At 45.1% G+C, this 22,365-nt stretch overlaps 1 protein-coding gene across 1 annotated transcript; it reads left to right on the top strand.

Moving 5' to 3' along the window:
• The first annotated feature begins 3,356 nt into the window (after positions 1 to 3,356).
• Positions 3,357 to 17,418, top strand: ANXA8L1 (annexin A8 like 1). The gene is made up of 13 exons (XM_074592551.1): positions 3,357 to 3,643; positions 3,754 to 3,800; positions 7,991 to 8,081; positions 8,348 to 8,442; positions 9,644 to 9,757; positions 10,510 to 10,600; positions 11,232 to 11,311; positions 11,937 to 11,996; positions 12,529 to 12,622; positions 14,387 to 14,482; positions 14,733 to 14,791; positions 15,664 to 15,786; positions 17,154 to 17,418. Exons 2-13 carry the CDS (start codon positions 3,780 to 3,782, stop codon positions 17,208 to 17,210), a joined length of 981 nt encoding a protein of 326 aa, XP_074448652.1. The 5' UTR covers positions 3,357 to 3,643; positions 3,754 to 3,779; the 3' UTR covers positions 17,211 to 17,418.
• Positions 17,419 to 22,365: the final 4,947 nt, after the last annotated feature.

The raw sequence follows: 22,365 nt of genomic DNA, 5'->3' as shown, positions 1-22,365 counted from the left end.
TGTAAGTCACTGGAAGGTAGGGCAAAGTGTTGATAATAATGGGTATAGAGATAAAAGAAGCAAAGGGGTTATGTTTAGATCTGGAAAGCATAGTACTGCGGGAGTCTGGTGACCAATGTATAAAAGAAAATTCTGCATTTTGGTGAACTGTCTCCTCGTAAGAGCTACGGTTGTACATGGTATGATCTCCAGACCGGATTGGAGAAATTTATTAATCTTTTAGCCTTGTAACAGAATGCCTCTGTCCTGTTCAGTCTGAGGGATGAGCTCTGATTTCCTCAAATACAAGTAGTTATACGATTCATCAGATTATTGTTTTGCATAAAAGTATCTCTGTGTGTTTGGTCTGTTGTTTCCACAACGATTGCATTTGATTTCCAAGTTTCTGGCTGAAAAAAACAAACAAATACAAACTTTGGGATGCAATTCCCAGCGGGCTGTACTGTTCTTGTTAGGCTTGAAAAAGTCCTAGTAGAGGAGGAAGCCATGGAGGAAGTGAAACTGCTGAGCAGCTGAAAACCTGGTTTCCATAAGCTTTCATATTCCAAAGCAGTCGGCTCCTGGCCTGACACTTTCCAGGCACAGGGACAGACTTTAGAAACCTGCAGATGGAAAAGTGGGCTGCCTCTGCACCCTAGAGACTTCAGTCACCCTCAATCTAAATTAGAGTATCTTTTAGACTGCTCTTATTTGACCTAAAACAGAGCAGTCGGAGCTTAAAGGGTGGTGAAAGCTTCTTGAACCAGTGCCAGTAATGCACTGTTCTAAGGCTATCAGCACCTTTACCTCGTGCCTTAAATATTTTTGGGGTTTGAAAAAGGTTGAGCAAATTCCTGCTTGTGATTTCGTTTACAACTTACTTGCTTACACTGGTTGAGTATGTAGCGACAGTGGAGCTGCCCCTGATGATTCAACCTTGGAAAGTCCCAAGGGCAGAGTCAAGAAAAGCGAAGTACCCTGGTAGCTTCTTCATTTTCTCTAGCTGAAAATAGATTAGGACTTAAAGGCTTAAAAACCCACACACCAAACTTGGTCATGGTGCATGTCATCTTCTGCTGGAGGTTTCTGCCCACTCTTGCTGGCTGATGACTGTGCCGGGCATATTGGGGACTCTCTGAAAGCCTAGAGGAGGCCCCTGGATGAGGCTTGAGAAAGGCTCACTGTGGAGACACTTTACGAATGTCTGTACCCACAGCACGATTGACCCACTGCCCAGGTAACCATCTCACAGACAGCTGAGAGATGACTGTATTCTGCGGGGTACCACAGTACCCTACAGTACAAGCAAACAAGATCCATGTCTGAGTCAAATTCTGACGACCTTAATGTGACGTTTGGCAGAATTTCTATTGACAGTCTTGTTAGTGGATTGGAGTTCACTTTCTGAAGAGGAGTGTTATCTGAGGTGCAAAAATGGCCTTGGGGTGTGTGTGCACGTGTGAGACAGTGAGGCTTGGGAGAACCCGTGCATCATCTTCTGCCCCTCGTCTGAAGCTTTGCATGTTCCTGAGGGTAATCACTGAGGTGATTATATGTGATGTTGTGCCTTCCATAGCTTGTGCTGTAAAAGGTGTGTGTGTCTCTGGCACAGTGTAGTAAAGTGCATGAACCACGGATAAGCTCACTCACATACACAGCACGTCTGTTAAGGGAGGGACAAGAAGTGGAGTGAAGATGAATCTGTTGATGTTTAAAGCTTCTCAGTTTAACAGCATCTACACAAGCAAAAGGGATATTGGACTGTAGTCTCTGCCTCCTGCTCCACTGGCCTGCGAGTGCCAACTGCTCTGGTCCGTACTGAGACTGTGCAGCACTGCCCTGAGCTCTGCTGCAGGGTTCAGGTTCTACAGACCTTTCCTAGCTCATCCATATTGATTTCTCAAAGTCTGGCCAGTGTCCCTCTGCATTAAAATCCCCTGTTGTGTCCCTTCACAGCCTTTTTAGTTCGTGCTGGCAAGAATGACCACTTGGGCTTTTTCCCATTTTCTGCCTGGTTTGGTCTCTGCTCCCCTCCGTGACCTACAGCTGTTTGCTGTGACTCTGATTTTCTGCCTAGAATGGCTTCTTTGTCCTTGGGTTCCTCAAGAAAGCTGACCTCCGTGGCAAGCTGACCCAATTAAATCCCAACACAGGGAAAAGGCACATGTAACCAGCCAGGCACAGCCTTCGGATCCAGCTAAAGCAAATCCACCCTGCTTTTGAATCCACCTTATCCCCAGGAGGACGGGGTATGGAGGGACCACCCATGAGGTCTCCTTGCTGTGTGCTGTTGATGAACCTGCCTCTCAAACATGGCTAGAAACCAAGCCAGCGCCAGACCCTGGTGACATGATTATTATGCCAAGGGCAATGCCTCCTCCTTCACAGCTTGCCCTTGCCGTATGATGGATGTGTTTGAGGCAGGAGCAGCTGGCACAGCTCATTCTCTCAGGAATAGCCAGGGTAGCTTCCCAGGCCATCGGGGACCCTGCTGGGTTAAGTGAAATAACAGTGTGTGGAAAGGAAATAAGAGAAGCCCATAGTTTGGTGTTTAACCAGTGTCCCATGTGGGTCTGTAAATGTGAGAGGCGACAGAGCTCCTATATAACAAGGGTTAAGATATAGCTGGTAGGAAAGTTTCCATCAGGGCAGCTTTCCATTTAAAATAAATAAATAAATGCTGGCACGAGTGGATTCTGACAAAAGTCTAGACAGGAAAATATTGCTACAACCATAAGATATTTTAGCTGATTTCACAGAAACATTTCTGCAAATGAAACCGTTAAGAGCAGTTCGTCTCTTTTTAAAACAAACACAAAAAGGGGAAAAAAAAACCCCAAACCTAAAAAACACTTTACACTCCACTCCTCAGCCTTAATACGCCACAGCAGCTAGTGCAAGCCCTGTGACAGCTTTGCTGGGGTTGGCATTACTGAAATTGTTAGCCTTAAATATGCTGGTCCTATGGTAGCCTGGAGATGCTTCTTGACTCATGCCATGCAAGTCTAGGTATGGGATGGGGCAGGGGCAACCTCCCAAGTCTCTCTAGCGTCTGCTGCTTTATTGAGTTTTACTGTAAGATATAGGACATTTATGATGTGGGGTGTGGCTGTGTTTGTTGGGGTTTTGTTTGTTGTTTTGTTGTTTTTTTTTTTTAAATTAGTTTTTTTGAAGGAAGGGAAGTAGAGGAGTGTTTGTTAAGTTCCTAGAGTCCTGTTTTGCTGTTTTCCAGATTGGTAGAGATAGAGGGAGTCCGTAATAATGAGCGAGTGGCTGATTCTGTTGTAGCAGAGCTCGCCGAGTCTTAGTGGAGAAATTACCTGGTTGTAATTTACATTTTGTGTTGGTGCCAGAGGCCAAAATGTTAGCAGGGAAGGGTGTGTGTGGGGAGACGGAGTGGAAAAATTACAATGAGCTTTAGTCAATGGGGTTGAATGTAGGGCTCCTCACAAAGGAAGCCTGGTTTATTAAGCAATTTAATCTCTCCCTGTGAGATCTTGTGTGAAAAACAGGTTGAGCCATGTCTGAAGGCGTTTCCCCGCGGAATTTGTAGATAAGGGTGGTTTATACCTGCGTGTTCCCAGCACAGAGTGGCCAGTTACGTTCTGCAGCTTCCAGAGGGAATAAGCCTCCTGAGGAGTACAGTTATTCCAATTTTCTTGTGGTAAGTTTTTTGAAAATAATTTTTCTTTCTTTCTTTTCTCCCCCTACCCCCTTCATATCTCAGTTTCTTGAACTGTGAGGTGTGATATGTGTGGTTTTCTTCTCCAACAGACCCAGGTATCACTACTGAGACGGCAATGGCATGGTGGAGGGCCTGGGTAAGTAGACGAAATACTGAAGTAAAACACCTCAACTTAATAAGTTGCATCAGGCTCTGTGTGGGTATTAAATGTTTCCCTTTAAAAATCAGCCAGACCTATTTACTGATTTTTCTGACTGTAAAATTAGCTTCCAGCACTTCCAAAACCTTAGTTAAGGAAGGTGTTAAGGTGACAGCTGGCTTTAAGAGGAAGAGCAGGCTCTCCCTGGCCCTTCAGTTGGGAGTGGGGCAGGGGGTGTTTGTGTGCCTTTGTGCGTGGGGAGACAGTACTGGGGAGCAGCAAAGTAACACAGCTGAGGTCTGCGTTAGGTCTGAAAGCTGCAGGCTTTTCATCTGCTCCCTTCTCTTCTTCTCTTCTGGGCACTGGCCTGTCCCCGGTTTGGTCCCCAGTTGCGCTGGCAGGCTGTTGTCACAGAGGCAGATGTGGTCAAGCCGCAGTGTCTCTTTCCTTGGTGGGTTTTTAATATTGCAACGACAATGTGGACTTGGATACTCTGTCTGTCTGCTAGGAGCCAGAAATGCTGTGTATGTTCTCTTTTAAACTCTTGTGGCTTTGGGGGGAATGCGGCAGGATGGGGGGATGCTTGTGGGGTGTGCTGAGGCAGCCTCCGGAGTACGGGTCGAGTCAGGCAGGAGGCAGCTCTAGTGATGTGCATAGCTCTGTTGCCATCGCTGGCAGCTCTCCCAGTAGCCTATGTGGATGGCCACATTTATCCCCAGATTTTATCCCCAGATACCAATAAGCCTAGAAGAGACCTGCTGGAGACATGTGATGGAGGAATACTGTCAGAGAAGTCTTCTTTCCTGGCCCAGTCCCCTGCCCATCACCACTGCTGGTAGTGCACCCGGCTTTCTCTTGGCTGCTTTTGTGTTGCCTTTGGAAAGATTTCTGTCCCCCCTTTGCCTTGTTGTGAAGAAGGCTTCATGTTTCAGCAGTCCATGCAAGGGGTGAGCTGAGCAGGGGGCCTCACAGGGGTCTCTGCTGCCTTGTGCCAGCAAAGGTGCCCTGGAAGTGTAGGAGAGCTGCCTCGCAGTGTATATTACCTCAGGTGCAATACATCATCAAGGAGTGAGAAACCACTTTGCATGGACATGACCATTTTTCAGGTTCTCATTTGCAGTTCTGCAACAGCAAGGTGGCAACTGGAGAAATAAAACACGTTGGTGGCTGGGGAAGATCAAGCTAATTCCTACTTTCCTTCAGATAGGAAACTTTTCCTGATCTCAAAATGTATCATGATTTTTTTTTTTCCCCAGAAAGATTAAAATTGTAATCTTCCTTTCTGCTGGTCTCCCTCTGCTTCCCTATTCCCTTTTGGAAGTTTAGCACAGTAAAACGGACTTTTTCTAAAGCTTGGAGTAAAGCTCTGACTTTAATTTTTCCCTTTCTGCTGATCTGTTCAACACAACCCTCCCAAGCTGGTAATCTTTTGAAAAATTAGAGTGAGAAAAGGAGAAGGAGAAAAACCCTTGAAAGCTCAGCGATCTCTTGCCTGTTGGTGTTGTAGGGGGTGGAGGCATGAAGAGGAGAGGGCAAAGGAAGGATGGTAGAAAATTGTTTTGGTTTTCCAAGCCCTTCATTAAAAAAATAGAGTTCAAAAGCAAACAGTATGAAAAAATGTGAAACTTTTTCAGAAACATTCTGCTGGGAAAAAAAATGAAATAAAAAACAAGTAACCCCACCTGTCCACAAATTCCAACTTTTCAATAAGCTACTGTTTAGGTTTGGACATATTTTGGTAGGAAAACTTTTAATTCCCTTCCCCTGCATTTTACAGGTAAAACTTTTCAGAGCCTCAGCTGTAAGGTACACTGATTCCATTGCTTTCGTGCCAATTATTCATCTTCACATGAGTGTTACACAGATGACTCAAGTAGTTTCAGTTGGGTAATTGTAGGATCAATTCACGTGGAGAAACAAGATCAAACTGAGCAGGGTTACTCTGGAAACTTGTTGTGATTGTACCTGTGCTGGAACAATTAAATATATGGATAATAACACGTATGCATGAGTCATGAGAGCGCTGCTTGAGCCAGGATAGGCTGTAAATGTTTATTGGAATTAGTATCCAAAAAAGACTATTGTTTAAGTTGTTTCCGCTGCCTCCAAATGAAAGCTCGGCTTTGCACTCCCTCTTTCTCTGAGTCACCAGGCACAGGTCCAAAGCATTTCTTTCACATGAGACCTTCTATGCAGCTAGAGAGGATTGTCCATCTTTTTCAGAGCAAAATCAGATGGTTGAGTGTAACCTGCTTTCCAGAGCAGTTGTGGCAGTGCTGGCTGACTTCACGGAGGAGCAGAAATGGAGCACTTGCAATGGTCCTCCTGGCTCAGCCAAACCTCCTGTTCCAGACTGATGACGAACCTTTGGGGGTGGCAATGCTTTAATGTGTCATTGCATTTTCTGCAGTGACAGCTTCACCATGGCCTAAAATTTGCTGCTCAGTAGTCATTGGGATTCAAAGCTGCATCTAGTGAGAAGTTTCCACTTGACACTACTGTCCTCTCTGCAGCTGCTCTCTCTGCTGCGAGCAGGCTGTGGTAGCGCAAGAATCTGTCTCTGTGCTGGCTGTAAAGCAAACTTCTGCAAACTGAAGACCTCTTCCAGATCTTCCTGACTGGTGAACACACTGCCTCTCTTGATACCCATCATTGCCTCTTGCTTGCTTGTCACTGCTCTCAGAGCTTGGCTGGCAAAGGGGCCAGCATGCAAACACGCGCCAGCTGTATCTACCAGTAAAAGAGTCAAGAAGGACACCTGAGCTAGTTTGCCCAGAGCCAGCCTGAGCATCTGTGCAGCACAGTGTGGGTATGCTTCAGCTGTGGCACTAGGCTAGACCTGGCATTTGTTGACAGGCACTCCTGAGCACCAGCCATTCATCTTCCAGCCTCTCATTAAAAACAGGAATGAAGGTCCTGAAGGGAATTTCCACAAGCTTTTCTACTTGGCAAAGATCACTTGAAGGCTTTTTCTCTGGGGAGGACTTGGATGACACTCTAGAAGAGGGGTAGAGTCCTCTTTTGCACAGGAGGTAAGAGCAGAAGGGATTTCCACCATAACAGGAGGCTACTGGGTGGCACTTGGTGGTCCGTGTCATGCGAGTCAGATGGGACAACAGTAGTGATTCCTTCTGATCCGTAAGCTCTGATTTGAAGGTGCTTTTTATCTGATTCTGAGGCTACCCCTGTTGAAAAATCCATCAAGTCATACTGATATCATTAGTTCAATATTAACCATATCCCTGCAAGTAAATTTATGAGAATATAGTAGTTTCCTGGGGCAACTTAAATCTCTCTGCTGCTAAGGAAATTCTATCCGTTATTGGAATAAAGTGGCGATAACTCTCTATGACTAATCACTCATGTACTCACCTGTTGATAGGACCTTATTGTTAGAGATGCGTCAATATATTCAAGCCAGTCCCTTGACTAACAGCTTTTGTTAGACTCAGGCTCTTAAGCCTGTGTTCTGATTGATGGCCCCACTACCTTGTGGTGACTGGAATAAGTCTCAGCATGTCTTTCTGCCCTGAGATTCGAGCACTGGCAGTGCCTTAGGCATCTGTCTGGAGGATTCCTGTGCAGTTGGCCCTTGGTTCAGGGGAGAATGTCAAACCTGCACTTCTCCAGGTGGATCTCTTCCTTTGAGGTAGTCTCTTGGCCCAAATCCTTCCAGCAGAAATATTTGAAATCAGCCGTGCACAAGTGAAGCAGCAGCAGGAGAATGAATCTGCTACCTAGAAAAAAGGTCTGTGAGAGCACGACTATTCCATGAAATCAAAAAACTGCGGGTAAAATCTACCCTGCACCAAACCACCAAGAAATGCAGTTCCTAATAGCAGTATAATATGATAGCATACATGTTATGAAGTATTGTATTTAACAGGTGAATAAGAAAGTCTTAGCCCACTCGGCTTTTTCTACCGGCCTGCCTGCAGCTAATGACTGTTGCAGCCATGCTTTGCGCTTCATGTCTCTGCCAGGAGCCGAAGGCTGGTAGAGGCAGTTGGAGGCAGGAAACTTGTCTTCTCTTCAGAGCTCTGCTGAGACACTTTGAACCAACCCCTCCACTCTGTGCCTTCCCCATGTGTAGGCAATGAATAATACTAATTTACTTTCCAAAATACTTTTTCTTCAGCTGATGAAAAGCAGTGGTGAGAAGTCCCCTATTTCTCTTCTTGTTTCAGAGTGAAGCAGAGGGCAAGCCCATGACAGGTGCTTTAAACTTTGACCCCACACCTGATGCTCAGACTTTGTACAAGGCCATGAAAGGGCTTGGTGAGTTGACTCCAACCACATGTGTAAATTCTATGTTCTGCTTACAATTGGCAAGTTAAAAGCCATTCCTTAAGAGAATGGCAGCCAGAGATACCATTTTTTTACGTCGAAAATTAAAAATTAAAGTTTCCTCAATACATACTTGAACTTCTACATTATGAAGGCAATGAACTAGGGAAGGTTGTCTGAATACTTGAATTGGGATTTTGGACTAGTCTTAACTTACTCTGTGCACTGTGTTTATGGCTAATTGTTGCTCTCCACAGGGACTGATGAACAGGCTATAATTGATGTCCTAACCAAGAGGAGCAATATGCAGCGTCAACAGATTGCCAAATCCTTCAAAGGACAGTTTGGAAAGGTTCTTCCAAAACACAGCCGTATTCAGTCACTGTTTCACTGCGTGCAGGATGTAGTAAATGGGCGTACAGTTCATCCTGCAAGCAGGGTGTAAACAATACGCAGGTCTTCTGCAAATAAGTAGATTAATATTAGTTTATAAGCCCTGGAGTGAATGTGTGAAATTTTTTTATTGTAAAAACTGGCTTTCCACCAAAGACTGTAATTTCTTTTGTAAATTGCATTTTGACTAGAAATATTTTTTTTAAAATCTATTTTAACTTAAAGTGTAACGTATTGCTTTCAAAGCTATAACAAAACTTGATACCTTTCTAAGTGGCATTTTGAGTAAAATATTGGTTTGGTTTGGGGCCATTTCAAATGCCGAAGAAAGTTCAACTTAGACTTATTTAATTACAGTTGTTTGGAAAATCTGAAAATGAAAACAAACTGCGGCTATTGACAACCATGTTTTCCTGTGGCTATCTCTCTGTCTTTGATAAAATCTTACTCTTATTGGGAAAACTCTTACACCAGCCGTACTCTGGAGCTAGTTGTCTGAGAGTCACAGTTAAAGAGGGGCAGAAGGAAGGAAATGTATTGGGAAAGAGCAATATAGGGTCTTGGGTCAGCGTAGAAACAGGAGTCTCCAATGACCCTTGCTGGAAGGGGGACTGCCATGCAAGGGGAAGCTAATGGGTGGGGGGCAAGTATGGGACAATGAATAGAGTGCTTGCATCCCACTAAAACAGGGTGAGTCGTACCCTAAAAACCTGCATTATAGTAAAAGGAAAGTTTGAAGTCTATCTTCAGACTGTGTGCCTGATTCTGCAAAAGCCCTGGATGCATGTTCATATGCAAGCTTTGGGAATTGACTATGTGAATCTCCATCCCTTGCTCAACTCAAGGCCTTCAGCTGCCTGGTTCTGCTCACTGAGTAAATGAGGGTGGAGGGAGATTTTCATCTTCCCTACTCTGCTGCAGAAATAATTACTACCAGGGAGAAGCTTGAGTAATGGGACAACAGAGAAAGTGGAAGAACCTACACAAATCCCATTTTGGAGTTAGGTGCCTCTTGCAGTCCCAGGACCTCTCCTAATAAACCATCAACACAATACTGTCATTCAGCTTCATTGCTGTAGGCCATGGGGGTGGAAAGACCACTAGGCAGTAAAGATGTCCTCTGAGGCTTTCTATGTAACTGTGTGATGCATGTTCAACAGGATCTGATTGAAAGCCTGAAGTCTGAACTGAGTGGCAACTTTGAGAGGCTCATTGTAGCTCTCATGTACTCCCCATTCAAGTATGATGCCAAGGAGCTCCACGATGCCATGAAGGTAAGCAAATTGCATGCTGATACTTAAGTAGCAGCACGGATCCGGTGTTCGTTTCATTCCTAATGAAATAGTTAATTGTGCTATTAATGCATATCTGGAGGGAAATGCTGCTTTTCTTAGGGGTGTATGAGAGTCTCTGTACAAACATGTCGTGTAGAGCCTTGGGAAGGCAACAGCAAAACTAAACTCAGCTTTGGCAAGGAATGAACATCCACAGATGACGGTTTTCAGTTAATCATCTCTTTGCTGGTTTCTGCGGTGTCCCTTATGAATGGAGCTCAATGACACAAAGCTATTGCCCTGGTTCCCAACCTGAGACAAGAAACCTTTAAGAAATCAAGGAGTGATGGTGCCAGGGTCAGCCTGGCATCGGCTGAGATTCTACCTATTGATACAGTATCTTTTCAAGTTTCGGATGCAGAGAGGTCTATCAAAATGAACTGACTAGGCAAGCGTTGGTCAACCCATATCATAGAATCGTATCCCTCTAACACTGTCTGTCGGCAAAGATTCAGATCCAGAAATGCATTGCAGAAGTGAATCAGGTACCTCAGTAAAACAAACCGTGTTGAAACCAAAGGTGCTTTATGCCTCCAGCTTTCATCCTGACAGTTTCTCACAGCTCAGCATACAGCCTAACGCTTTATTGCCATCTGACTCCTCCCTTAACCATACTGCTCTAGCAATAAATTACACTTCATGACTAGATACCTTTCCCCACCTTTATCCCTCCACTATGTTTTCTATTAAAGGGTATAGGAACAAGTGAAGATGTTATCATAGAGATCCTGGCATCCCGGACAAAAGCGCAGATTAAAGAGATAATCAAGGCGTACAAAGAAGGTGAAGTACCTGGGGCTCTAATTGTGTGGTCAGAGCAATGTGTGACTGCCTGATTGTGCAGCAGGAATGGTGTTACCAACTAGCACTGGCAGCAGGAAAGTGGGATTTTTAAAAGCAAGAAGGTGCAACCTAACTCTCCTTTCAGCCTGGCAAACAGAACATGGCTATGCAGACAGAATTTGAAAATCCCTTTCTAACTCTCCATCCAGCTAGAGGAAAAAGTCAGCAAATCACAAATTTGGTTCAGCTTGGCCACACCAGCTATTGTCAGAATGCAAACAAAACTATAGCTGTGGACTTGGCTTTTTCTCCCCTTTAAATATGCTCTTAGATGGGAATTTATCAAAAATGTATTTGTAACAATTTGGTGTCTCTTTGGTCCCCTAAACTTTATCTCTAACATTAGCTCTGTGTTTATGCCTTGGACATCAGTGGAGCTAGTGACTCCGTTGGATGCAAATGCCTGACCTGGGTATCACTGGGGGTGTGAGCTGACCTATTTGGTTTCTTTCCCTAGCGACCTTTTTGACTAGTGTCAGGCTATTGTGTGTCCTCTAGGTGACTGGTAATATCCTGAATATATCACCCAAATAACAAATCCTTCCCTTGTCCTTCTCTTTTCCTTGGGTAGAGTACGGTTCTGATCTGGAAGAAGACATAAAATCGGAAACAAGTGGCTACTTGGAACAGATTCTGGTTTGCCTTCTTCAGGTAATGCTAGAGAAGAGAAATGAGGGTATAATGATCTTCGCATTTTTCCCTTCTTTTTTGGTGAAGGCATACAATACAAGAGGCAATACAGTCATGATCTCCAGATAAACTGCAGAGACAAACATGTCACTTGGACTGGATCTATGTTTCAGCTTCAATGTGACTGAGGCAGGAAAACCCCCTCCCTTAGCAGCAGTAAGACAGCTGGGAACTTACACTCAGCTCCGCTGCAGGGAGACACCTCCCTTTTACATATGTGTAAAGCCATCGCACTCTACAACATTCTTAGAAAACAGTGCCCCTCCACTATGATTTCCCACTCTTCCAATGTCTGTGTCTTCAATGCTGAGTGTGTTTGAATACATTTATCCTATCAAATTTTCAAAATTTTCCTGCCCAGCAGCAGAATAACTTCGTGATTTTTTTTGGCTGTGCTTCATGTGACTGATTTTGGTGCCTTTCAGTGAAGGAGTTAGCCCTCGTGCTGTCTGAAACATTACTGCTTGACTCCGCAGAAATAGATAGCTGAGGATAATCAGTCTTTGCCCAGAATGTACGCTGTGATCCTTAAATATGGAAGAATCTTCATGAGACAAAATGGCTACCTTTCTTTTTCTTCTCACAGGGTGAGAGGGACAATGCCACTCTCTACGTGGACACAGCGCTGGCTCACCAGGATGCAGAGGTACTCTCAAATGCCTGTGATCAGTCGTATGCCTGCATCCCACCTCTCTTGAACTTCAGTGGGCAGCAGAGCTCTGGTCAGCAGAGGACTGGATCCCCAATAGTCTGGGGAGGAGTGGTCTTCAAGCAGGAGCAACTTGGGGTTCTTCAATTTTGTCTCCACTGCTAAGCCTTGCAGTTCCAAAGAGGAGCAAAAGCTCCAAAAAAGCTGGGCTCAGCTGCTTTTGACACGTGAAAGATTATGATTATGGTGGGGTGGGACACCAAAGAACAGAGAAGAAACCTCAAGAGTGTTGTTGGCTGCTCCAGCTGCTGCAGGAGGGCTGGAAAGGGTGGAGGTAGTGGCTGCTCCAATTTGACTGGAAGACATGGTCAAGGGTTTTCATAATCAACCATTCTGGGAGAGTCTAATTCACACAGTGTTTTAGGTTACTTCAAACCCCTTTACCCTAGCACTGCCTTAAGCCAAACTCTGTTCCTTTACCAGCTGCACACACAGAACGCCTCTCTAACAATTATGTGTTAAATTGCAGACTCTCTATGCTGCTGGGGAGAAGATACGTGGCACTGACGAGATGCAGTTCATCACCATCTTGTGCACAAGGAGTGCCATACACTTGCTGAAAGGTATGGAGCAGAGTCCATATTCCCAGGCCTCTGAAATGAGTCATCACTCTTGCCAAAAAGAAGAGGCAGCGCTACAGCTGGGAAAGATGGGCGGTTAGAAATAGGTACTTCAGTCTGTCTCCTAATCCTTTGTCATCCAGCAATCAAAAGCTGCCAGCAGCTTTCATGAAAATCTATGAAGGCTTAGTGCTGCCAAAAAATCAAGTGGCTTATCTAGGAGTCCTTATACATTGGTGATGGCTGGGTGTTATAGCTGTTCTTATGAACTGAAGGAGACAGAGTTGCCTTCTAACCAGGCAGGAGCGTGCAGTGGACAGACCTATGACTCCTTTGACATGGGTTCTTCTGGGAACCGAAAAATCAACAAAACGTAGCTGGTTATTCACTGCTGGAGAACCATGGGGTGCACCCTGCCTGTCTGCCCCAGGTTCTTCTGAGGGCATCAGAAGCTTCTGAGAGGAAGACGCTAACCCAGATCCAGCTAAGGGAAACCCTGGGCTTCCTGCTGCCCTGTGCAGCAGAGGCCTGGCTTGTCACCTCAAGACTTCCGAGGCAGTCCGATGCTTTGACTAACAGATCTTGTTATGTCAGCTGAATCTAAGCATATCAAGTACCGTGTAAATCAGCTGCGCCTAAACTGGTAAATTTAGCTGGTGATAAATTAGGTATGCCTGAGTTTTTTCAAGCCGGTGTCTTCCCAGGCTGTTTTCTAGGCCCTGGAGGCCAGCTCCCCCTTGTGGTTCAAATTTAATCTCCCAGTGTCACTTAGAAAACAAGTGGTCTCGTCTTTGGCTGTGTCTGCCCTTAAGAACTGAATTTCAACTAGTTGTTGTCAGGACGAAAGCAATCTTTGGGACCTACTGTATCACCGTGTAAGTAATTTCCTCTGTGCTACAGCTGCCTGTAATTGTTTATCTTTAAAACATGACTGCAATTGTTGCAGTTAATTTGTTTGTTTTTAATGTGGGGAGTAGGCCTGAGTTGAGAAGGCTGCATCCATCTGTCTATTCTGTGGCATTGCCTTTCCCCAAAGTATCTGAGTGTTAATGTTTAGGTATCTGATCTTCAGTGCCGAGCAAACTTCATTAAGACATCCAGTCCCTCACACAGGAGTTTTTCTTCTTTGTTAGTCTGAAAGCTAGGAATCAAATTGAGATCTGTAATTCTGAACCCCAGAGTACCCAGAGTGTATAAGGTGAACAACAACTCTGTTCCTGAGATTTTGTTAATGTGGGAGTTCAAATATCTTGGAATCTGCACCTGTGTTTTGCTCGTCTTTTCTGAGTTGTTTTTTTAAAAAAATGTGGTTGAAATAGTAAGTTTTCCCAAACTTTTGCCATCGTTTTAAAGTCCAAGTACCATGCACAGCATAGTCCTATACTTAATTTTATTTTGTTTTGGCTCCTGAAGCTAGTGACATCAACAAACACAAGACCGAATGATGGACCTGTGCTTAACCTTCTGTTGTCTGCTTCTTTTCTGTGTTTAAAGACAGCAATGAAGGGTCAGATTTCCAAATGAATATGAGGTGACTGAACTTGCAGGGAGTTAAGACCTGTGGATGGGTTGGGTTTTTGCGAATGTTGCCGTCCATTTTCGTAGCTGATTTCTGGGCTTGACTAAAGCCTCCTGAAGTTGGTGCAAATGTGGCCATTGCTTTAGCAGGATCTGTGTTTTCGTCCGAGCCATACCTGTAAATATTGTGCACAAAATGACTGAGCAGTTGCTTGGCAAAAAATTGAAGGGGTTTTGTGTTTCAAACAGTGTTTGAAGAATACGAGAAACTGGCTGGTAAGAGCATAGAAGACTCTATCAAGAGTGAAACTAATGGTTCACTTGAGGATGCCATGCTGGCTATTGGTAAGAGTGGCTACGTTTCCCTTTCTTTTGTCTGACTCTGATGCCTTTTCTCCTGCAGCAGCTGACTGTTATGGGATGGATCTACTTTATAAGGGTATCTAGTAGGTAGTAAGGGGTACTTCTTAGGTGGGATAAACTCGGAGAATCCCAGGGGCACACTGAATTAATGGAAAGCATGTTGAATCTCTGCTACCTGCTGCGCTGGACTGGAATTACCGTTGATTCTCACTGAGCCTTTTTGTATGCCTAGTGAAATGCACCAGGAACATTCGTTGCTACTTTGCAGAGAGGCTGTACGACGCTTTGAAGGTAAGGCTCTTCATTGTAACATACTTGTTTTCAGACTGGACTTAGCTTGTAACCTGGCTTCCACCAATTCAAAATAGAAGAGACAAAGCTTTGGTGAAATCCAGTAAGTTTAGTGCCATTGCTGCAAGTAATATCAGAATCCCTTCAGACACCTTGGGTAGAGGAGTACCCTTTAAGCCTGAGATACCAAGGGAGTCAGGCTTTTCTGACTTAGGAGTCTGCAAGGAGCCTAGTCCCACCTTCTGGAACATGGACAAAACTTCTGGAAGATGCTTTTCTAGGAGGCTGATCATGGTAGAATTTTGCCCATAATGTTAACTTAACGGACTGAACCACAATATTTTCTTTTAAGGAAGTAGTTCTCCCCATGGCAGTATAAATGAAAGAGTTCCAACCGGGGACATGTAAGGCATCTGCAGATTGTGCCCCTGTAACTCTCAACTGATACGTAAAAAATGTCAGCTCACCCAACTTTGTGGAAAGCTGAGATGAGTGATTATTTTTGTTACCCGTGTGATCTTAATTTTCCTATGAGTGATTAAACAATATTGGTTGAAGCCAAGTGTTGTATGGGTGGTGCTGCAGAAGGACAACATGTATTCAGTGCCCACTTCCAACTCTGGAGCATGTCTGCTTTTGCATTTGACATGTACAAAGACTTACAGCACACTTCCATGGTGGGCTTGTGGTATTGACAGTGGCCCCTGGCAGGGCGGGGTGGGGATTGGGCTTCTAGAAGGAGAAGCAGATGTGCTGCAGAACATGTGCCAAGCGATGTTTGAAAGCTGACTCCTCCCGTCCTGGACCAGTTTGCAACGGCTTATCCCTTGAACACCAACTAACACCACAGACTGATATATCTGTTATTGCAGGGGGCTGGCACCCGTGATGGGACTCTTATTAGGGTGATCGTTTCTCGAAGTGAAGTTGACTTAAATCTTATAAAGGTTGAATTCAAGCGTATTGCAGGAAAGTCTCTCTCCAGTATGATTCTGGTAAGCAACATGTTCATATGATGGTTCTTAGCCATCACATCTGTACGTTCCTAACCTGTCCAGCACTGTGGGATGCTTCCATGGTTGTTTTCAGTAATGTAATTCTGCTAAGATCATAGCTCTTCTTCATTAGGCCTATTAACAATCAGCTCCTTGGGAGACACACATGCCTGAAAGGTGAGTCAGATCGTATGCTCTGTAAGTGACTTGGGCAGAGCCAAACCTGAGGAGAGACTGCTCCAGGTTTTTCATGGACCAGACTCTGTATCTGTGCACTTCATGATCTCCTAGATGAATCTAGATTCATTTAATCCTGCCTGTTATACCTTTCCCACACAGCTGTGCTGTTTTCTCCTCTCTCTCTCTCGTCATTAACTATGTCAAGCCAGTGCCGTATAAGTCAAAACAGTGCTGTTGGTGTTTTGGTGGTTTTGGTTTGTCTTTGGTTTTTTGTTGTGTGGTTTGTTTTTGTTTTTTTTTTTTTTAAACTGACTCATCCCAGGCGAAGGCCTGGTCTATACTGTGGTAAGATATGCTTTGACAAGGTTCCCTTTCTAAACCTATTGTAGCTTCTGAGGTCTGAGTCTCAGCTCTGAGTGAATGACCCTCCCCTGTTAGGGCTGAAATGCTGGGTTTTACCATTTGTCCTAAGGACTCCAGGACATTCCTCTCCCCCGGTGCAAATGGCACAGAAGCCCTATCCTCAGCAGTCCCCATGGGAAGTCTGGTTCTGTAATGAAGGCCTTTTCTTCTAATTTGTACTGTCAGTGTCTGTCATGTTGATTAATGATCAGTCTTCAAGGGTCTGCACGGAATATTCATTCCTTCTGAGAACTGGAACTGGCTTTACACCTGTCGTCACCAAACATTCAAAGGGAGCAAATTTTTTAGCTAGTGGTATTCTCTGTAGTGCTTCTCTAGATCAAAATGACCATATTTGTGGCTTTTAAAAAAATATCATATGTCAGGGCTAACTATATTGCCCTCTCTTTCCCTGTAGAAGAGAGAATGCTACACAAATACCAGGGACATAAAATCTGAACACAACAAGCTTGGTTGCTCTCGTTCATGCTGACTTTGTCTGTGCTGCTCTGTGGGATGGAGCCATGATCAATTGCTCACCTGCATTCCAAAGAAAAGAATTGGACTTGATACATGTTATTTCAGGTGGCAGCTACAAGCCTCATTTCTCCGTTCGCTTTTGATGGTGTGTCAGCTGGCAGTAACTCTGCTGAAGCCTCGCTTGCTCTTTCCAAAGTCCTTTTCCTGTGTGGACGTACCTCACAGACTGACAAAGTCATCACTCAGAGCGTGCAGAGGAACTCACCTTTTTTTTTTCTTTGTTTTTTTTTTTTCCCTCCTGTCAGGATGACACCAGTGGCGATTACAAGACAGCCTTACTGAATCTCTGTGGCAGTGACTGACAAAATCTAGGAGGAAGATGCTGAAATGGATACAGAGGGAAAATTAACAGTGAACAAGAGTCTGAAATTGTATCCGTAGAAAATCTTTCTATTGATCCAAGGGGGGAGAAAAAGAAGATTAAATTAATGGTGAAGGTTTCCAAAGTTCTCTGAACAACGTGGATGCTCGTTACGCATTAAAAGCTATTCACTTCCCTAACAGTTTTTCAAAGACAAGTGGGAATGTTTCTTTTTTTGTTTCGTTTTGTTCTATGCGATTTCTCTTCTCTTTTAATGCACTGTGAAGGGCAGCACTTAGACATAAAATTAAAGGCTATTTTGAGCCATTGAGCCCTCTGTAGGTGTTTCACAAGTGTGAACAACCCTACAAAGCTTGGGCTGTCCTGAAGCCTTGCTAACTTCACTAGGACAAGCGGGTACAGCACTGACCATTTGATGCTGGGGGTGGGGGGTGGTCTGGAAGGAGTCCCAGATATTAATGTGGCTTTAGGGCATGGGTCAGAATGGAGAACTCAGTCCGGGGGGAGGCTGGTTTAGCAGCCTTATCTGCATAACTTCAGTGGAGGCTCCCCAAGGAGCAGGGAATGGCAGAGCCAAACTGGCTGTAAGCATGTGAAAGTTGAAAGCTGTGTGCTTGATTTCCTTCTTGCTTGTGTTGAGTGTCTGCAGGGGGAGACCCGCAGGTTCAGGGAGTGGCATCTATGTCAAGAGTGTGGGGAAATAACTGGGACAGATTATTTGGTTTTGGTGAATATAGGATATCCTGCTCCTTGGGGACAGGCCTGTTTCTGCTCGTAGTTTCACAGTAACTTCACAGAGGTCAGTGGGCTCCCATGGAGATTCCCCCCCACCTCCATGACTGCACCTACCACCTGCTGAGTGAGGCACCAGATTTGGACACTGATACAGAGAGAACAGGATGAAATGCTTTGAGAAGCTCAGGTCTGCCTTGATGAATGAGTCTCCACACTTAAAACAACTCATTTAAATGTGTAATTACCAAAAAACATTGCTTTCAGAGTTGTAGCATTTCTGATGGAGTGGGAGAATTTTCTGGCAGAGGGGTGGTTCTTCCCTTGTGCTGCTGAAATGATCAGGAACTGGTGCAGTGAAAGTGGTGAATTCAAAAAGTCCTGGGGAGGCCAGGACCTGGAGCTGGTGTCAGGGTGTCTGCAGGTGTCGCCAGGTGAACGTGAAGAGGAGGAGGTTTCAGTCTCTGATCCTTTAAGTGCTTGTGTTTTCAGTAATATCCCAATTTCTCACCTGGAGTAAAATGAGTTAGAGACACATCTCTAGACTGAGTGTCAAGGGGAAGTTCTTCACTCAGATTTTTGGGGAATGTGGGCCAGCTCCAGGCATCAAAGAAATCACATGTGCCTTTGTGCTGGCCAGAGGTCTCACTTGATTTTGATTTTTTGGAGAGGCACTTCTTCTCGTTAGTTTTGTGTAAGAGCATGTTCAGGCACTGATCTCTAGCGAGCGGCGTGCCAGGACCGGGATGGGATGGGATGGGATGGGATGGGATGGGATGGGATGGGATGGGATGGGATGGGATGCAATGCCTGCTGCAGAGAAAACCGTGCTTACACCACCATCTTGTGGGTGAGAGCCTGTGTGCAGCCCGGTGGCCGGACCGCGGCGGGGAGCCCACGGGTCCACACGGGACCCCAACACCCGGTGGCCGAAGGAGGCGAGTTGAGGGAGCATCCCGGTCGCCCCGTGCCCCTTGCCTCCCCGCACGCTGCCCGAATGCCTTGGGCATCGTCTGGGACTGCAGCCGGAGAGATGCTGAACAGGCACAGGGTGGTGAGATCTACTCCCCTTTAAACAACGCACGCGTTCCCTCCCAGCAGTTTCAAAATCTGTAACGAAGGGGAGCATTTGCTGAAGCGTGTCCCCTTTGTGAGTCCAGTTTTTAGGGACTCTCACCCTGCAGCCACTTAGCTCTGGTGTGGCCAAGAGGCTCTATGGAAATGCTCTCCTCTGACCAGATCTGTCTGATGAGGCTTTAGTGAAAATATGAGCCATTCCCCTGGTGTTTGGGGTATTATTTTGGAAAGGCCAAATGGGAATTTGTAACTGCCTCAGCAGGGAGCGTGGATGCTTGTTACGGTGGTACCCACAACATTTGCATTTCTTGAGGTTGGACAGGCTGCGAGGGAGAAGTAATCCCAGCTTGGAAGGACTTAAAATCTGACCTAATGAAAGCTCAGGTCTTCAAAAATACTTTAGTTCGGAGTTGTCTGTTGATTTCACTCAAACTTTTGTGCTTATCATCTTGGATCTCCTGGTGGTGTTGTTATGAGGTTATTCAGGTCAGAGGTTTGCTTTCCTCCTTGGCCTGTGCTTAGCACAGTGGGCTAGGATTAGAGTTGTTTCCACCAATTGTGGTTGTGGTCCAATTTATTAATAACAGCTTAGGAGATGTAAGGTGAGTTGCCCATAGGCTCACAGGAGATCAGTAGTAAAGCTGGGAAGCAGGAACAACTGAGGGAAGCTGATTCTATCACCATAATTGCTGGGAAACAAAACAATTGTAAAACATCAATAAAGATTTAATTACATATTGATTGCTGCTAAAATGTTCCCTGGGTGAACAGGCGCTTTAATAAAGTGGAATCAATTCCTAAGCTTGTTCTAACCAGTCTTTTCCAAATGCAGATATTGACTTACGGCCTTTCTATTCATTCACAGTTTAATTAACATGATTTTATTGCACAAAAATCAAGATAAACACTCAGCAAGGAAAAGGTAACAGGGGCAATGTAAAAAATGCCCAGGACTGTTGCAGGCCTCCCGCTGCCTGTGTGCCAGCCTTTTCCCACCTCCTGTGCTGCAGGAAGACCTGTGTGCAGGCAGTCTCCAGGCACTGCACTGGTGCCACCTTGCTGTCCCTCCCTGGGTGGCTGCTCTGTGTCCTCAGATGCAGCGCACACAGGGCAGGAGCCATGCTCACCAGCAGCGTGCTGGGGTGTGGGTACTTCAGCCCAACTCACACCCCAGCGTACAGAGGAATAGTTGACTCCAACTACCAGCTCCGTTCCGGATGATGCTTGGGAAAACTAACAAAAATCTATTCCAGATATGATGCTAATGCACATAAATTGTGGTTAACCCCTGAAGGCCCCCGTTCCAGAGAAAGCTGACTTTATATAGTGTTGCTTAATTCTCCCAGCACCCCAGGGCAGATGTGGCCTGAAACCCAGTAGGCTGAACCCAGGATCCTCAGGCAATGGCCAGCCACAGACAAGCAAAGGCTCTGCTTAAAAGGTATCTGTGACTTCCGGAGAGGAGAAAAGATCGGATGGGTCTGGCTTCATTTGTATTCCTATTTTGCAGCAGTTAGTAGCATTTTTGGATAAAATATATTTAAGCATTCAAACTGAGGTTAAAAAAAGACATTGCTTCTGTTGGGAAGTGGAAGAAGAGAACAGCAAATATCCTAGTTGGGAAAACAGGGAAATCTCTTTCCTATCTCCACTTGCATAGGAATGATTTTTAAGGGTGAGGAAATCGTCTGAGAAGGATGTTCGATCTTCCTATGGTTTTTCCAGCAGTACACAGAGGCACCTCTGGGTGGTGTCGGCTGTTGAGCTGGTGTGGGGCAGGGAAAGAGCCTTGCCTGAGGCACCAGGGCTGGCACTGGGGCGTCTGTGAGACAGCCCAGACGGCACTACTTCTCTTCAGAGCAGAGGGTGGGTTTGCCAAAACAAGGACAGCACAGCGTGTGGCCGGAGAGGGAAGGGGAGGTGTGTCATCCTAGCATGGATGGTCCCATTAGTTGCTCTGGGGTGGGCTGGAGGGAGGCTTGAAGGGAGAGCATCCTCGCTGCTGGGCAGATGGGAGCCTTTCTGTGTGGAAGCTGCTGATAATTTTTTATTCTTAAGTTAATAAATTGATGGTAAATTAGTGTTGATTTATTAATGTAACATACTGCAGTGAGGAAATACTGCCTGCCACAGGCATGCAGATGGGATGATGAAGTCTCCAAGTGGTGTGGCTTATTGCCTGGCTTTCTTGAAGGAGCCTGTTTTGCTGGCAAGATGGTCATCTGATGATAAAATTGTAGACCTTCCTCAGGACTTATTGGATGGTATCTCCCTTGCAGGGAAGATAGTACCAAACTGTAAGATGCTAAGATGGGACCGTGCCAAAGACACAACAGGCTTTCCTTCAACTTCTGCCCTGAAGACGAATGCCTGAGCTGACTCCAAATACTCTTCACTTCTTTAGTGGTTGGGGTCGATAAGTGCAGCACATCCCCGAGCCTGGGATCCCGCAGCAGAGCTGTTTTGTTTGACACAGTGCAGTAACCTCTTCTCCTCAGACCACATGTAAACAAGAAGGTCACTCCAATTCTCCATCACTCCCATCACTGCAAACAATACTGGCCTTGTATGTCATTCAGCCTTCTGGTGTCATCTGTTTGAACCCAAAGGACTCATCCCTGAAGTTCCAAGAAATTATCAGAGGAGAATTTGTTGTTTACTAAAAACTTCATGTTAGGCTGTAGGAAGAAGTTAGTACTTTAGATTTTACATCTGACTGTCCTCCCAGAAGACGACTGAAACAGTCAGCCCTGGGGACCTGGGCTCCTGTCTGTTTGGAGAAAAGTATGATTTGTTCAAGCTGTGCTTCTGTTTTCCCAATATCCCTTCCTGTTCCAAATCTCAATTAGCCACGGTGCGTCAGCATTGTGCCTTGGACTGCTGATGTCTGCTGGAGGCTTAGGACTGGCATTTCTGAGCGAAAGTTGTATGCCCGACACTTAAGGGTGTCATTGGTACGGGAGTTCAAAGCTCGCAGGGACTTTATCTTAGTATTTCTTTGAAACTAGAAGAACGCACGTGGTGATATTTTTCTATGACGTGTAAATCACATGGATACATCCAAGGGGTTTTATAGTCCTGAGAGACCTTTTCTGCATTACTGGCTAGATAAAAGAACTTATTACAAAAAAAAATATGCAGATGTTCGTAGATTCTGTACATGCAGGGATCTAACATTTGGAGAAATAAATAGCTCTGGATCACACAGAGAAACCAGTACTGTTCTCTCTGTGGTAATGAAGAACAGGATATGTTGTAGGCACAATATTATTAATAAATAGTGAGCAATGCAGTACAAATCTGTAATTCAATTTAGGATTTCAGCT

Source organism: Larus michahellis, chromosome 6 (genome assembly GCF_964199755.1).
Source record: "Larus michahellis chromosome 6, bLarMic1.1, whole genome shotgun sequence".
Lineage (NCBI taxonomy): Eukaryota > Metazoa > Chordata > Aves > Charadriiformes > Laridae > Larus > Larus michahellis.
Note: the sequence above shows the minus strand (reverse complement) of the source record. Positions and strands in the feature narration are given on the sequence as shown.

Coding starts and splice junctions, on each gene's coding strand:
- ANXA8L1 (XM_074592551.1), top strand. CDS start 3,780: ATGGCATGGTGGAGGGCCTGG. Junction 3,801..7,990: donor TGGCATGGTGGAGGGCCTGG/GTAAGTAGACGA, acceptor TTCTTGTTTCAG/AGTGAAGCAGAGGGCAAGCC. Junction 15,787..17,153: donor CTCTCTCCAGTATGATTCTG/GTAAGCAACATG, acceptor CCCTCCTGTCAG/GATGACACCAGTGGCGATTA.